Here is a 16,374-nt window from a genome sequence, read left to right as displayed (position 1 = left end):
GAAGAACATTTGATTCTCAGAATCTGAAGACAATGAATGGACTGAAGAACATAGGGATTTTTTTAAAAAATGCATTTCTAATACTTTAATCTGACCTTAAAACCAATTTGCATAGATTGCACAAAGTTATATCCACCACAGTAAATGCAAATTGATTAAATTCATTTTACCTTTTCACCCTTCTTTCCATAAAAGCCAACACCTATATTGCCCTGAAATGACAGTTAATGAACATTTAACTTATGCTTACATACGTAACCAAATGGCATGCCAGAAATTACATGTTCCTCTGTAATATCAGGATTTTAATTCTGTTTTGCATCAAATAAAATAATTCTCTTAGACACTTAGATCAATTATTTACTTAGATCATATTCTTGAGATTTGATGTGTCCCATAACATATAAGTTCCTACTAAAAAAAATGAGTGAAATATTCAATGTGTAGTCATCAATAATGCTAATTATAATACTTTAACACCATCAAACAACATCTGACTATCCCAAGTGCTTGGGAGGGTTTTAATATATGAATGAAAATGCCAAATCTTCTAAACATTTGGCTGTGTGATCAACCACAGTGCTTTCAGTTTGATTTTTTCCTATAAAATTGAAGCTCCTATGCAGGCTACAAATACCTTCTTGCTGATGGTAAATTTGTGCATACCAATTTGTGCTCCTATGGATAGGATTTCAGCCAAATGAATACATAAAGTTGGTGAAAAAATGCATAACTGCCTCAGTTTCTATAACTATAGGGCCAATGCAATTTGATGACAAGAATGAATGGGAATAATTAACTTTCTTCATTTACACTTCTGACTGTTTATCTGAGTCAGATCCAATAAATCTAATCTAATCTAATCTAATGCAATATTACAAATTTTTGTACAAACCAGCACTAAAACCCGGGGGGAAATGCTCAAAACTATTTCATGTAAATGTTTATTCCATTGTGTCCCCACAATTTACAGTGTCTACAATATCTTTCAAACAACACTAACAACAAAAAACACATTTGAATCACCTCAGAAAACATTAGCGTCTACAAATCTAAAATGAGTCCTCAAATACTTACAATGGGCCCTGGAGGTCCTGGGGGTCCTGGAAGTCCCTAAAAACAATGTTTTAGAAACAGAGTAATTGCTCAGAAATGTTCAATTCATGTAAATACATGCAAAAACATCAGTTACTTCACATACTGTCTACTAAATGTACTTAAAATACATAAATTTAAAAAAGAGAATCCTAAATAAAAGAAAATGAATATTTAATTTTTAGTAATTTATTACACTTATTAAATTACAAGCTTGTTTATTTAAATAGAAGGGAAATCAGCAAATTTAACAATTTGTGATAATCCACACTTCATGTACATCATATACTGTCTTGGTTACTTGGAGCTGCCATCTGTGAGGATGGCACAACATTCTCACAACATTGAAGTAATGGAAACCTTTCCTTCAAACTGATGCTCTACTACTATGTTCCATTATGTAGATGATGCAGTTGTATTGGCCCAGTACAGTGTGTTCTGCCTGACCGGCCTGAAGCAATGATTAATGGTCCAGAAAAGAAGGTCAAACACATACGTGGATAGTTAATCAGCAAACTTGTATTTAAACAGTAAAGAAAAAAGACTAAAGCAAATAGTCCTTGCTTTCAGGAGAAACCAAGAGGATTCGTTGCAAAATTCAATCAGCTACAAAGTTCAGTCAAAAGCCAACCCATACAAAAGTCATAGAGCAGAAATAGTCCAAGAATCTCTGAATATTCACAGCACAAAAGCAGCAGCTTGTCCCAGAGCGTTCAACTCCCCCAATGCTGAAGTACAATCCACGAGCAGGAACTTCAGAGCAGGAACTTCAGAGCAGGAACAAACCACAAACCACCCAGATAATCAGCCACAGTTTGCCTTGGCCCCGTTCCCTTTTTATGCTGTTTAGCCCTCATTAAGGGAACCACACCCAGCCCAGGTGTGTTTCTCCTACTTCTTAAAGCGACCCCTTCTTTGTAAGGCCCTACGGCTGCGTAAATTGATGTATTGTCCTGCAGACGAGCTGAGAGAAGATAGACTGTCTGACGAATTGCCAGCCCCTTCCCCTGAACTGTCTGCCAATTCGTCCTGGCTCTCTGCCCCATCTTCCTGACTGCTGGCTACATCTTCCTGGCTGTCAGCTGCATCATCCTGGCTGTCAGCCAGGCTTTCACAATCACTGTGTGCCGCGTCTCCCCCATCTGTGGGGGCAATAGCTGGCCCAGGCCCAAACACAACACAGTGAAGGGCTGCAAAAGTTTTTACTATCATGCTGTGGGCCTGGCTTATTGTGTGGGTGTGGCTTGATTCAATTCAATTCAATTTATTAGATTTGTATGCTGCCCCTCTCGGTAGACTCGGGGCGGCTCACAACAATAATAACACAATATATGACAAATCTAATAATTAAGTCATTAAAAACCTCTTATTAAAAAGAAAACATACACTCAAACATACCATTCATAAACTGTATAGGCCCGGGGGAGAAGTCTCAGTTCCTCCATGCTTGGCGGCAGAGGTGGGTTTTAAGAAGTTTATGAAAGACAAGGAGGGTGGGGGCAGTTCTAATCTCCGAGGGGAGCTGGTTCCAGAGGGTCGGGGCCGCCACAGAGAAGGCTTTTCCCCTGGGTCCCGCCAGACGATATTGTTGAGTCGACAGGACTTGGAGAAGGCCAACTCTGTGGGACCTAACCGGTCGCTGGGATTAGTGCGGCATAAGGCGGTTTCGGAGATTTTCTGGCCTGATGCCATGAAGGGCTTTATAGGTCATAACCAACACTTTGAATTGTGACCGGAAACTGATAGGCAGCCAATGCAGACTGCGGAGTGTTGGTGTGACATTGGCATACCTAGGGAAGCCCATGATTGCTCTCACAGCTGCATTTTGCACGATCTGAAGTTTCCGAACACTCTTCAAAGGTAGCCCCATGTAGAGAGTGTTACAGTAGTTGAACCTCAAGGTGATCAAGGCATGAGTGACTGTGAGCAGGGACTCCCTGTCCATATAGGGCCGCAACTGGTGCACCAGACGAACCTGGGCAAACGTCCCCCTTGCCACAGCTGAAAGATGGTTTTCTAATGTTAGCTGTGGATCGATGGCCATGCGATGGCCATGTGACCGGGTAGGAGTGCCTTGCCAACCATGTGACCAGGCAGGAGTGGCTTGACAACCATGTGACCAGGGGTGGCTGAAAGGTCATGTGACTGAATGGGAGTGGCTTACTGCCCAAGATAAGTTTTCAAATAGATGCTTGGACTCTTTTTCAGTTGCTTAAGTCACATTATTTGAATAGCCCCCAAAAGGACAAATTTTGTACTGACCCCACAAGGTTCAGTATGATAACAGATTAGGCAAATAGATCAATTTTATTTAATTGCTATAAAAGTTCTATTCTAGATAGTGATTAAAATAATTAAAGCGTTTATGGGTATAGAGCATGTCAATAATTTATTAGTTTCTTAACCGTTAATTCTATTGCTTTATTATTAATCTGCCTTATTGCTGAGTTTTGTTTTTATTATTTTACTGTTAATTTTATTGAAATGTTCTAGTTATTGGCCATAATAAAGAATGTCAAGCTATTGTCATAGTAGCAGAATTTTATACTCACAGGAAGACCTGAGGGTCCTACCACACCAGGTTCACCCACCAGTCCAGGAGCACCTTGTGGTCCCTATAAATGAAGATATTTTTTCAAAATAGTAATTGTGGTTTATTTAATTTTACAGATAGCTAATTTTATTATGGGAATTTATCTACCCCAATGTTACTTACAATGAAGCCAGTCAAGCCCAGGTCACCAGGGTCTCCCTAGAGAAGAACAATTTAAAATGGGAAATGTTATTTTAGTAAACTTGAACATAATTTTTTGTATATTACTAAAACTCTCATTCCTGTAATCTTTAACCTTTAGTGCATCAAAATGGTGCATCATAGGGCAACAATTTTTGAACAAAAATATCTTAAACGGTATCATTTACAGAATGTGAACAAAATCCAGGAGCCATTATTCCCATGGCCCTGAAATTTTACAAATTTTATAAAACATTTTCTAACATAACATAAAATGTCATAAAATATGTCTTTTTCTGATGTTTGACTGTGCTACACAGTTCAGCATAGGCTATTTTCAAGACAGATACATCTCTAGATGTACCGCAACTTTTCCAGTGAATATAGTACATTAAACACTCTGTCATTGTTAGAGGAATTATGGAATCTGATAATGAATTATTTCTGAAATGCTCAGATGTCCACAAACAGCACTTTGTAGGTTTCTTACAAAAATCTTTATGGCTATTTGTAAAATCTAAAGTTAAACGTGAATAGAAAAATCATAGAAAACATAATGAAATTTGCCTTATAGCTGAAAGTTATCTCTCTCTCTCTCTCTCTGTGTGTGTGTGTGTGTGTGTGTCTATATACATGCAAACGTATACTTATATACACACATACAGTAATGGAAGGATCATGTCTGGTTCACTTTGATTTGGCTCAGAAATTTCAAAGAGCATACAGACATGCTTCTATTTAAACTAATAACTGGTTGTATTTTATAAATGAAAGCCACAATGTGGCTGCTTCATTTATGTTTGATAAAGAATAAAGCTAAGGAAAATATGATAGCAAAACTTCAGTCTGCCTCTGCAAGTCTGTATTTGATAAAGTATAAAAAAGCTGAAAGAATAAGGAAAATTATATATTTTTTCACTTATAAGGAAATATCTGAATCACTTATTTGAAAATGATGAGGAAAATATATGGTAGTTTCCTAATAGGTTATAACTGTTCACAGAGACTTACCCGGAACTGTATAGCAAATTCTTCAGGCAGTGCAAATGGCTCCCCCTTCTGGCCTTTGGGTCCCTGGATTCCCTAAAGTGATTGGAAATAAAAATGTTCAGCCATTTCTCCAGTACTGTCTGAGGATTCCTGCACTAGACTGGGTGTTGAACTAAAAGACTTCCAAATTCCCTTCCAACATACTATTATTTTTCTTGGGAATTTTATAGGATCATCTCAAATACTGGGTATAAGTAGAATTCTTTCTACTATTTTGGTGGTTGGGGATCATTAAGAAAACTTTAAGCTTCACATCATAATTTATATGTGATTCCTGAAAATGTGAATGGCTGTTAGCAATTGAAATTATTCCAAGGACTAATTTTGAAGAAAATAAATAAAGAGAGTACAAAAGAGATATTGAGGGACCATGTGTGGTGCTGATACTGCAGATTGCCCTCTGCTTATTCTAAACCATCCAAATGAGGGGAGTGAAAAACTGGGCTACTGAAAAGCCTGCAATAAATTAGGGATATTTTCATATTCTGCAACAGCAAAAGCGCAATTTATGGACTACAAATAAAAGGATGATAGACTCAGCTTCAATCTACACCATTTGAAGAATCACCTTAATAATGGGGCACTCAAGTACAACTTTAAAAAAGCCAACTATGAACTCATAGATGTCGACCTCTCAACTGTTGACTGACAAACTCTATTCTCTGGCTGTAACACTGCTGATGACCTCTATAATGATAACATCTTCTTGCTAAATGTCAAAAGAACTATCAGACTACACATACCACTAATAGCCACCATAACTAAGACAAACAAACTATCCATATCAATAAGGAAGCTACAATTTTAAAAAATCCCTCTGGTGAAAAAAATAAAACAGGCTCTGTAGCCAATTTCAAAAACCACTACAAAAATATATGCCACCAAATAAAGATGGAATGCTTCAACTATCACAGCAAACAAAAGGAAAACCTCCGTTCCAAATCCAACTTTCTACAATTTTGTACATAACAAACTCAAGGACTTCAGACTCATCCCACTAGTAAAAGGAGCCAACAACAAAGAATACTACGATGAAATAAAGCTAACCTCTTCAACACATTATTTGGCTCAATCTTTGTAAACAACAACGGCTCATGCCCATAATTCCCTAGTCATACCACAAATACAATGATTTAACATAAATAAGACTTCACTGAAGACAACGTTGAAAAAGCACTATGCAGTCTAAAATCTTCTCTATCAATCGGGCCTGATGGACTATGTGCATACTTCCTAAAAAAGGTCTCCACAGCCATAGCTGTATAAGCATAATCTTTGAAAAATCCTCCAGGACCAGTTCCCTACCAAACCTATGGTCACCAGCCACGGTCATTCCCATCTTCAAAAAAGGAGATCCCAGTCTAGTAGAAAACTACAGACCAATCTCTCTATGCTGCATCACATGCAAAGCCATGGAATCAATCATAAACCAATCACCTACCCTCCACCTAGAAACTAACAATCTAACAAAAAAATTGGTTTCAGAAAAAAAAAATCCTGTCACCTGCAACTCCTAACTGCAAAACCATATTGACTACACATCTTGATCAGGCCAAATCAATAGATGCAATTTACATAGATTTCTGTAAAGCCTTCGACTCAGTGGTTCACAATAAACTACTTCTAAAACTAATACCCTATGACATCTTTGGACCCCTACATGACTGGATAACTACGTTCCTATCAAACAGACATGTGGTCAAAATAGGGAGTGCCCTCTCTAATCCTGTTCCTGTTAACAGTGATGTACCCCAAGGCAGCATACTAGGACCAACACTCTTCATACTCTATATAAATGACCTTTGCAATCACATTACAAGCAACTGAATTCTTTTGCCAATGATGTAAAACTCTTCAACACCACTGATAACACTGCTACCCTCCTTGACATTTTGTCAGAATGGTCAAACATCTGGCAACTCCAAATCTCAACCAACAAATGCTCTGTCCTACACATTGGCGAAAAGAATCAGATCAACAAATACAAGCTGAATAGACAAGACTTTGCAGACAACCCTCATTCTGTAAAAGACCTTGGAATACTCATATCAAATGACCTAAATGCCAAAGCCCACTGCAACAACATCGCCAAAAAGGCTTCAAGAGTTATTAACCTAATCTTATGTAGCTTCTTCTCCATATCATACTACTAACCAGAGCATACAAAACTTTCACCAGAGCAATCTTTGAATACAGCTCATCTGTCTGGAACCCACACCACATTTCAGACATAAATACATTAGAAAGTGTCCAGAGATATTTTACAGGAAGAGCCCTCCATTCCTCTACTTGCAACAGAATACCTTATGCAACCAGACTTGAAATCCTAGGCTTAGAAAGCTTAGAACTACATCACCTTCAACACGATCTAAGCATAGCTCATAAAATCATCTGCTACACCGTCCTTCCTGTCAATGACTACTTCAGCTTCAACCACAACACTACACGAGCACACAACAGATACAAACTCAAAGTAAATCACTCCAAACTTGACTGTAGAAAATATGACTTCAGCAACCGAGTAATTAATGCCTAGAACTCACTACCTGACTCTGCAGTTTTGTAACCAAACCCCCAAAACTTTACATTTAGGCTGTCTGCTATTGACCTCACCTGATTCCTAAGAGGTCAGTAAGGGGCATGCATATGTACCATATGTCTACCGTCTCTGTCCTAATGTTTCCCTCTTATTAGGACCCATCTCATGTATCTAAAAGCATTAGATCTATGTATACTACCAATACATATTTGACAAAATAAAATAAATAAAAATAAATTTAAAAAATCAGTTCTATGATCAAATGCTCAAGTTCGTCTTTTGTGGCTTCCAGACTACGTCCCCTTGAAAATAATGACTGAAAAACAGGAAAATATTTCCCACCATTATGAAATCAGAGATAGTCTTTGCTTTCAGTATAAACTTGTACTTATGCCCCCTTCCACAGCACCATAATCAGCTCAGTTAGGATGTGCCACTTACAGGATTACTTAGTCAGCAATTCCATGGCTCTCATTGTGGGTTTCCTATCATCTTATGGACTGAATTGGTCATATTCCTAATGTGCTTGCAATTGAAACCACAACTAGGCAGGCAGATCAGGAATCCAGTCTCATAACGTGTGCTAGCTAACTAACTAACAACACAATTAACCCATACTTGTATCAGTATTTTCAGTATTTTCTTTTCAGCATCATTTGTCTTCTCCTATCAAATTTTATGTTTTATGCAGTTCATGTTAAAGAGGGTTGCTATATAGTTGGTAAAATTTCTTCACATTTATTTTATACCATTTACTTTTCTCCTTGGAATATTGCAAGGTTTTTTCTGCTTTCAGAAAATAAGCAATGTTTTCTAAAAAGCAAGTCTCTTGATAACTGCTGCCTGCTTGAAACTTACATTTGACCAGAAAACCTTTGCTCACTAAAATATTTTAGAATTGATTTTTCTAGCTTTTTCTTTTCTTGAAACATCAGGATAATAGATGGAAATTTATTATTATTAGTGCAGAGAATCTGTTAACTTTAGACTATACACCTGGTTGTTTGAAAAGGTACAAATAGGATTATGTAACACTATACAGTTACTGTTGTTTTCGCCATTTTTTGTGTGTTTTTGTGGTGGTGTGGCGGTGGTGGTGATGCTGACATTGCTGACTGTCAGTATTTCTTCATCAGTTGATATTCTCAGAGATATAGTCCTAGATGTTATGATGCTCAGTTTGACTGACATAATTTTATTTATTTTAATAGCACCATTGGTGTTTTATTTTAAATATTTAATTAGTGCACCCATCCAAAGATCTGGAGAGTGCAAAGTTTTTACTTTTGATAAGTAAGCAAATGGTATAATAGTTATAAAAATCTTTTTTCCCTTATTATTGTTTATCTACTATTGCCTAAAACAGACTGTGGCCCTATTTTACCTACTCTGAAAAATGTTAGAATTTCTTTGCCTTCTTTGTTTCATTTCCTTGTGTGTCTCCATGATTTTATTTATAATTAGAAACTGTGTGAAAATATATACTGATATATATATTCTGGCTTGTTTCCACTATCCCTGTATCCATCTCTTGTAACATAGTCCTCTACCCCTCTTTGTCTATGCGCACAACATGGCACTTTGGGGCTTTTAGATCTTGAGAAAGCATGTGACGTAGGGAAGTACAAAATTCTACTGTCCTTTTAAACTGTAAGCCCTAGCACGTGCTTGAACCCCTGTGCATGCTTGAAGAAGAGCCCAAGGTGTCCCACAACTCAAGCTCCACAATGATGCTTCTGTACCTGATTGCCCTCAGCAAATCTCACCACAGGAGCCCCCGTAAAATAATCCTGTAAATTATTATGAAACACCCCCCCCCCCCGAAATTATCATTATAATCAATCATGGTCCTCAACTAATGTACTAATATTGTGAGCACATAAGACGACTGAACTGCAAAGTTTTCCAAAATGACTACTACTCAACCTGAAATTCCCTTCTGATACAGTAATTATGTTTTACCTTTTGTAGGAGTTCACAGGGGTGAAAATCAAAATTTTTCTTTATCGATTCTGTGGGTGTGGCTTGGTGGGCATGGTAGGGGAAAGGATATTGCAAAATCCCCAGTCTCATCCCACTCTGGGGCCAGCCAGAGGTGGTATTTTCCAGTTCTTTGAACTACTCAAAATTTCCACTACCAGTTCTGCAGAATCTGTTGAATTTCACTTTTGGGACATCAGCATATTGTATAATCCTAATGTGGTAGATTCACAAGAATGCTAGGTTTCCTCCAGCAATGGAAACTTTTTTCTTACTTAGTAGAAGGGTACAATCTATTCTTGATTTTGCTGTTAGCTTTATATTGATATATTCAGTGTTCATAACTTACAAAAAACCCAGGAGTTCCAGGAGGTCCATGAATTCCCTGTGAACCTGGATCTCCCTTGGTCCCATTGCAACCATCGTGGCCTGGTTTTCCTCTTGATCCTCCCTGACCTGGGTGACCCTTTGGAGACAAAATAAATGCAATTATCACATGCTGTTTTTGCTTTCTTCTTCTTGGCTTTCTTGGAGTTCCTAAATGTTCTTACATTAGTGGAAGCAATTGTTCTACAGGAAAAATGGAATAAAAAGTATTATTTAATTCTATTTCATTAACAATACTATTCCATAGTTCAAACATATGTCTTTGAGAATATGAAAAGAAACAACTAGAAACAAAGTAGGATATCAGCAGAAACAGAAATGCAAAGATAGGTAAGGAAGAATAGCCAGCTTCCAATACCTTTGCATTCCTTGCATTCAAATAAGTAAAATCCAGTTTAAATATGACATGAAGTGAATAAGAAGACCTTACTGTGGCTGCATTCTATATGTAACCTTTTGGAAGTTGATGCAAAATGATTTCCATAAGTATGCGATAAGTTGTTCAAGTAAGTCACTCTATTATACTGTCTCTTCTCATGCAAATTTTGTTGTATTTTAAATCTGTGCATTAGAACTGAGGAAGAAAAGCCATTACTAATCCATTTCATCATCTTTCTTTCCAAAGGAAAACAAATGGCTCAAATTTTATTCATCATTGATCTATACTTTTGCTATTCCCATTGATACCAATAGTGAATTGTATAAGAGAAAATGAAAAATAGCTATAGAAGGTAGGAGTGATTATTGGATACTTTCTTTATCAAGGATTTAGCTTACTGCCAAATCTAAACATTCCTGGGAGTGACATTGGAAAAAACGGTAAGGTTTTTTTTAGCTTGCTGACTCATTCTTGGAGCAGACAAATGTACAAATTCAATACTACCTAAAAGAAAATGATATTCTGACAATGGTTTCCAGAAAAAGAAATATTCAAGATAGGGAAGACAGACTAGAGAACGAAGAGAAACATTCTTGAATTCAGAAAGCTCCAGAATAGCTCAAAATGGAAATTTTCAGACTGCAAAATGTTTTATGTCAAAAACTCTAATTCCAAACATTCCTGGCTGGATGTTGCATGATACTGCCAAACATTTTGAAGTAATAGAAATAGATAGCCTCACTATGCCTTCCATTCATTTCCTAAAGACACTTACCATAAATACACAGTAGTTACTTAGCATTTTAGAGGACTACATGTCAAGGAATTACGGTAATATTATATCTCTACATCGAGGAGCATATATACTCCAAGAAATCCCCAAGGAGGGCCAAATAGGAATAGAATAAATGGTGGTGGCTCCTTTGTGCTAATTTAAGTTATGCTATTCTTATAAATTATGCTATTCTTATTAAAGGATGTGGGGTAAAAAACAGAACGTAATAGTTAGCTTATCATATATGATAAATAAATCCTCCATTGTGCTTCACGCTTGAAAATTATTAATGGCTAATTTTCCAGATCTTGTGAATAATAAATTTGTGTGACCACTGCCCATAAAATCACATGGCTTGCTTTTTCCTTTTCTCTGTCTTCAGGATATACTCTGCAGCATCTGTAGGCTGCTTTTCCTTGTATGACCTTACATTACCTTTCAAGTGCTGCCTGAAGGCAAGTCCCATGAAAGTTAATGCAACATCCATACGTGGAAAAAGAAAAGGATTTTCTAGCTTTAGTTCTGCACTGCAAAACACATTAGAGGCGTGGGTGAATGAGTCAAGCAGCTGAAAATAGCCATTTGGAATTTCGTTTTAGTGATGTATGTGGGTGGTAAAGAAAGGTCTGATGTCAAAGGGCATGGAAGAGGAAGCTGGTACTGGGAAATCTGTCTGGGGATTTCTGTGAAAGTGTCTAGGAATAAACGTACTTTGCTTCTTATTTTATGCAAGGCAGCAGTTAGAAACTCTGCTAGCCCAAGAATGCTTCTCCCTTCATTTCTCATGGCTCTTATGTCCAGAATTTGGCAAAGGGTGAAGTAATAGATGTTTAAAATTTGCACCAGATTGTTTTCGGTTTAAATGTTTTTCTGAGGAATACTTCTGGACCCCAACATTGTGGACAATTTTCTAGGGAAAGTTGTAGATAAGGTTAATTACATTAGAGCTTCAAAGAACTCTGGAAGAAGTAGATAATCTGCACCCCTTTCCATCAGGGTGCAGATCTGGATATAGAACTAAGATGGACTGATAGCACTCTTGGAGAACCTCTGATGGGAGAGGGATTGGGTGATGCAGACTTTCTTGACTTCTCAGCTGCTTTTGATACCATCAAAAACAATATGCTTCTGGACCAGTTTTAGAAATGGTGTGTGTGTGTGTGTGTGTTAGTCAAGCAAGACCAGATAGATCTGGATACTTAAACCCCTGGTTCTGGAGACCTGCCATCTTTGGTTTTGGATAGAATGGCATTGCCCTAGATAGATCAGTGCATAATCTCGGGGTCCTCTTGGATTCATGGCTCCTGCTGAAAGAGCAAGTAGAAGCCATGGCTAGGAGGGCATAGCTCAAGGCTGTGCATCAGTTGCACTTGTTCTGGGATTGTATTTTGTGCTTATTTTAAGCTGCCTAGAGTCACATAAAGATGAGATGAGTGCTATATAGGTCTACTAAAGAAATACTTAAAAACAGCATGCAAAACATTTATTCTAATCTCTGCTTTCTAGTCTGTCTATGTCTGAGATCTAACATCTAAGATCCAACCCATCAAGATCATTGGACAGTGCAACATGAAAATTCATTAGCATCACCCATGCAAAAACAGCTAAAAAAGCATTTCAGCTAATTTAAATAACTTTTAAAAACATGATTATGGTTTGTTTTTAATGCTGATTTTGTATTTTATACTAGTCTGAGTTTGGCTGGAGAGAAAAAAATGAGCTGTTTTTTATTTTATCATATGCATTATTTGGTTACTTATAACTTGAATTATTTACAGGAAAGACTATTATAACAGTTTTAAATTTCAATACAAGGAATAAACAATTACTTACAGGAACTCCATCTGCACCAGGAAATCCTGTGACTCCTCTTTGTCCCTATAATGAAAAGGGACACATGATGTTTCATTTGCCTACTTTTTGCATTTGTTGTTTACAGTGAAGTTGATTTCTTAAAAGTTATAAAATTACCGCTTCTCCTTTGGGTCCAGTAATGCCAGGTCTACCTCGTTCACCTTTGTCCCCTTTGTGCCCTGAAAGTCCTGGTATGCCCATCACTCCCGATGGCCCAGGGGGTCCTTGTGGTCCAAGCAGTCCTGGATAACCCTGTAAACAACAATCCACAAATGTTTCAGGTACTGCTAAAAATAGACAAGGTGTATCTGCACAGTAATGAATACTGCCTTTGCAGTTTATAAAAACTGCAGGATCACAAACGCCAACCTAGTATGTGTTTATAGAGATGATGAGGGTACTGGACAAGCTGGACACAGCTGGCTTCTCCTGTCAGCAGATGCCAAGGGATTTCATTTTTCAACAAAGTGATCTGAGAGATGAAGTGACAGAAATGTCTGGCTGGCATGCACGTGCATGCTGGAGCTGAGCTAGGGCAACAGCTCATGTGCCAGCAGATATGGCTAGACTCTTGAGCAAAGAAGTGCATGAAGCAAATGACACTGAATCCCAGCAAGACTGAATAGTTATATGTTAAGAAAGCATGAGTTTCTGGAGCCCCCTTTGCTTTAATTCTGGACAGGGTTGCTTTCACCTTACAATGGAAGGTCAACAACTTGATCATCCTCCTAAATTCATGTCTCTACAACAGTGGAGAATACGATGGGGGAAGGGCATTTGACTAGATTCAGCTTTTGAGAAAAAGGTGGCTTCTCGTAGCTTCTACTACTTTGAAGATGGACTACTAAATATGTTCTATTTATATTTATATTTATTTCCTTGAAGGCTACTTCAATTCCACTGAAGGCCACTTGAAAATCAATGATACCTGAAATAGGTAAGAACTGTTTCAGAAGCATTACACCAATAAGATAAGAGATGCCCTGGTTTCCTGCTTGTTTCCAGGTACATTTCAAGTTGTTAGTTATTACATAAAAAGGCTTTGTCAGGGTTCCAAATAGCATCCGAAATTGAAGTCTCTAAACCAGTGATGGCAAACCTTTTTCCCCTCGGGTGCCAAAAGAACATGCGCACACGGTATTTCACATGCGTGAGTGCCCACACCCATAATTCAATGCCTGGGGAGGGCGAAAACATCTTCCCCCACCTTCCAGAGGCCCTCCGGAGGCCGGAAACAGCTTGTTTCCCAACTTCTAGTGGACCCAGTAGGCCCGTGTTTCACACTCTCCAGGCTCCAAAGGCTTCCCTGGAGCCAGAAGGAGGGTAAAAACACCCTTCCCCAGCCTCCTGAGGCTCTCTGGAAACGAAAAATGCTCTCTGAGAGCCTCTGTGTGAGCCAAAAATCAGCTGGCCAACACACACATGCACATTGGAGCTGAACTAGGGCAACGGCTCACATACCAGCAGACATGGCTCTGCATGCCACCTGTGGTACCTGTGCCAGAGGGTCATCATCACTGGTCTAAACTATGGCTTATGGGATGTGAACCAGGTTGCAATAATTTACTCATGTATCCCTGGATACTTGGCATGGTATGTGAATCTAGTACTTGTGTTTGCCATCAATAATGTATTTAATTGTTGCAAACCAAGTCCAAGTCCCTATTCGATCAGGAAATCCTGAATAAAGATTTTATCCAAAACATGTTGGGCTTTGTGTCAAAACACCAATTTTATAGCTTACACTTCTCCAGTTTTTAACCATTTTTAATTTTCCAAATAGACCTTTAGATGGCACTAGTTGCCTACACTCTTAACATTATTTATAGAGTTGCACTTTTATGAAATAAGGATTTTCAATAATCTAAGTCCCATAACAGTTAGAAAGCTAGCAGAGCAACTGGGAAGATGAAGCATTATTTTTACTTGTGCAAAATCCACCAAAATAATAATAATAATAATAATAATAATAATAATAATAATAATAATTTATTAGATTTGTATACCAATGGACAGCAGTCTGTTTACTGGCACCTTCTGTGGTAATTACTCAATTATTCCCGATTCCTTTTTTTTTGCTTCATTTTTTTTATAAATGGGAATTTGGTACATAAGGCCACTTTTTTTAGAAAATAAAAGAGGGGTAATTGCTTTTTTTGGAATTGTATCTACCTGATAAACTCAAAAAAGCACCTTTAATTATTTGTAAAAATAAAATTCAGGATACAAACAAACAAAAAAAAGAGCCGGGGTGGTGCAGCAGGTAAAGTGCTGTACTGCAGGCCACTGAAGCTGACTGTAGATCTGTAGGTCAGCAGTTCAAATCTCATCACCGGCTCAAGGTTGACTCAGCCTTCCATCCTTCCGAGGTGGGTAAAATGAGGACCCGGACTGTGGGGGCAATATGCTGGCTCTATTAAAAAGTGCTATTGCTAACTTGTTCTAAGTCGCCCTGAGTCTAAGGAGAAGGGCGGGATAAAATTGAATAAACAAAGAAACAAACAGAATATCAAATTATTAATAGCCTTTGGATTGGAAAATAGTTTTTATGATTGGCATAGTTAAATGTAGTAGTGGGTTCTAAAACCCATTGCTACTCCTCCAAGCAGGTGGATGGAGCCTTCTGCCACCACTGCTATTGGTTCGCAGAACTGGGCCGAACTGGTAGCAATCCACCGCTGGTTAAAGGAAGACAATATAGATAAAAGACTCCCATGAAATTTCATGAGAATTACAAATTATTACCAGTAACAGATTAGGATGGTTGTTATAATCTGTTGTGGTTAGCTCTGCCCCAGCTCCTGCCCCAAGCAATGTGGAGGTGGATTTGGGGGAAACATACACATGCCGCAGGCCTGTTTTGCTTCCAGTAGAATCTGTCTCCTCTGACCAAGGAAGCGTGAGTGACATGGAAGAGGGGAGTTTGGCAGACAGCCCAGGAGGAGTTCAATCATTTGTATCATCCCTGGATTCTGAACAAGAATTAATGACACATCCACACATGGGTAGAGTGATGTACAGTGATCCCTCGATTTTCGCGATCTCGAGCTTCGCGAAACGCTATATCGCGATTTTTCAAAAAATAATAAATTAAAAATACCAAGAGTCACTTCTCTGTCTCTTTCTTTCTTTCCTGTCATTCTCTGCTTCAATCATTTCCTCATTTCTCTTTCCCCCCTTTTTTTCTATCATTTCTCTCTCTCTTCCTTCCACTCTTCTCTCTCTCTCTTTCTTCCTCTCTCTCACTGTCTTCCTTCCTTTCTCATCTTCCTTTCTCTCTCTCTTTCTCTATCTTGCTTCTTCCTCTCTTACACTCTCTTCCTCCCTCTCTCATCTCTTTCTTTCCTTCTCTCTCTTTCTCTATCTCTCCCCCTCTTGCTCTCGAGCGGCAAACGGCGGCCGGGTGGGTGAACAGGCGAGCAGCAAACGGCGGACAGGCGAGCGGCAAACGGCAGACAGGCGAGTGGCAAACGGCGGACAGGCGAGTGGCAAACGGCGGCCGGGCGGTCGGGTGAACAGGCGAGCGGCAAACGGCGGACAGGCGAGCGGCAAACGGCGGACAGGCGAGAGGCAAATGGGGG

At 38.5% G+C, this 16,374-nt stretch overlaps 1 protein-coding gene across 3 annotated transcripts in view; it reads right to left on the bottom strand.

Moving 5' to 3' along the window:
* Positions 1–16,374, bottom strand: part of COL4A2 (collagen type IV alpha 2 chain) — a 206,614-nt gene that overhangs the window by 89,565 nt on the left and 100,675 nt on the right. For all 3 annotated transcript variants that reach the window (XM_070732373.1, XM_070732371.1, XM_070732372.1), the window contains 8 exons: positions 12,911–13,045; positions 12,773–12,817; positions 9,748–9,864; positions 4,841–4,912; positions 3,812–3,847; positions 3,648–3,710; positions 1,078–1,113; positions 171–212 (listed from right to left, as the gene is read on the bottom strand). In XM_070732373.1, the coding sequence (XP_070588474.1) occupies positions 171–212; positions 1,078–1,113; positions 3,648–3,710; positions 3,812–3,847; positions 4,841–4,912; positions 9,748–9,864; positions 12,773–12,817; positions 12,911–13,045 (546 nt within the window). The remainder of the gene's footprint in view (positions 1–170; positions 213–1,077; positions 1,114–3,647; positions 3,711–3,811; positions 3,848–4,840; positions 4,913–9,747; positions 9,865–12,772; positions 12,818–12,910; positions 13,046–16,374) is intronic.

Source organism: Erythrolamprus reginae, chromosome 1, assembly GCF_031021105.1.
Source record: "Erythrolamprus reginae isolate rEryReg1 chromosome 1, rEryReg1.hap1, whole genome shotgun sequence".
In the NCBI taxonomy this organism is placed as follows: domain Eukaryota; kingdom Metazoa; phylum Chordata; class Lepidosauria; order Squamata; family Dipsadidae; genus Erythrolamprus; species Erythrolamprus reginae.
Note: the sequence above shows the minus strand (reverse complement) of the source record. Positions and strands in the feature narration are given on the sequence as shown.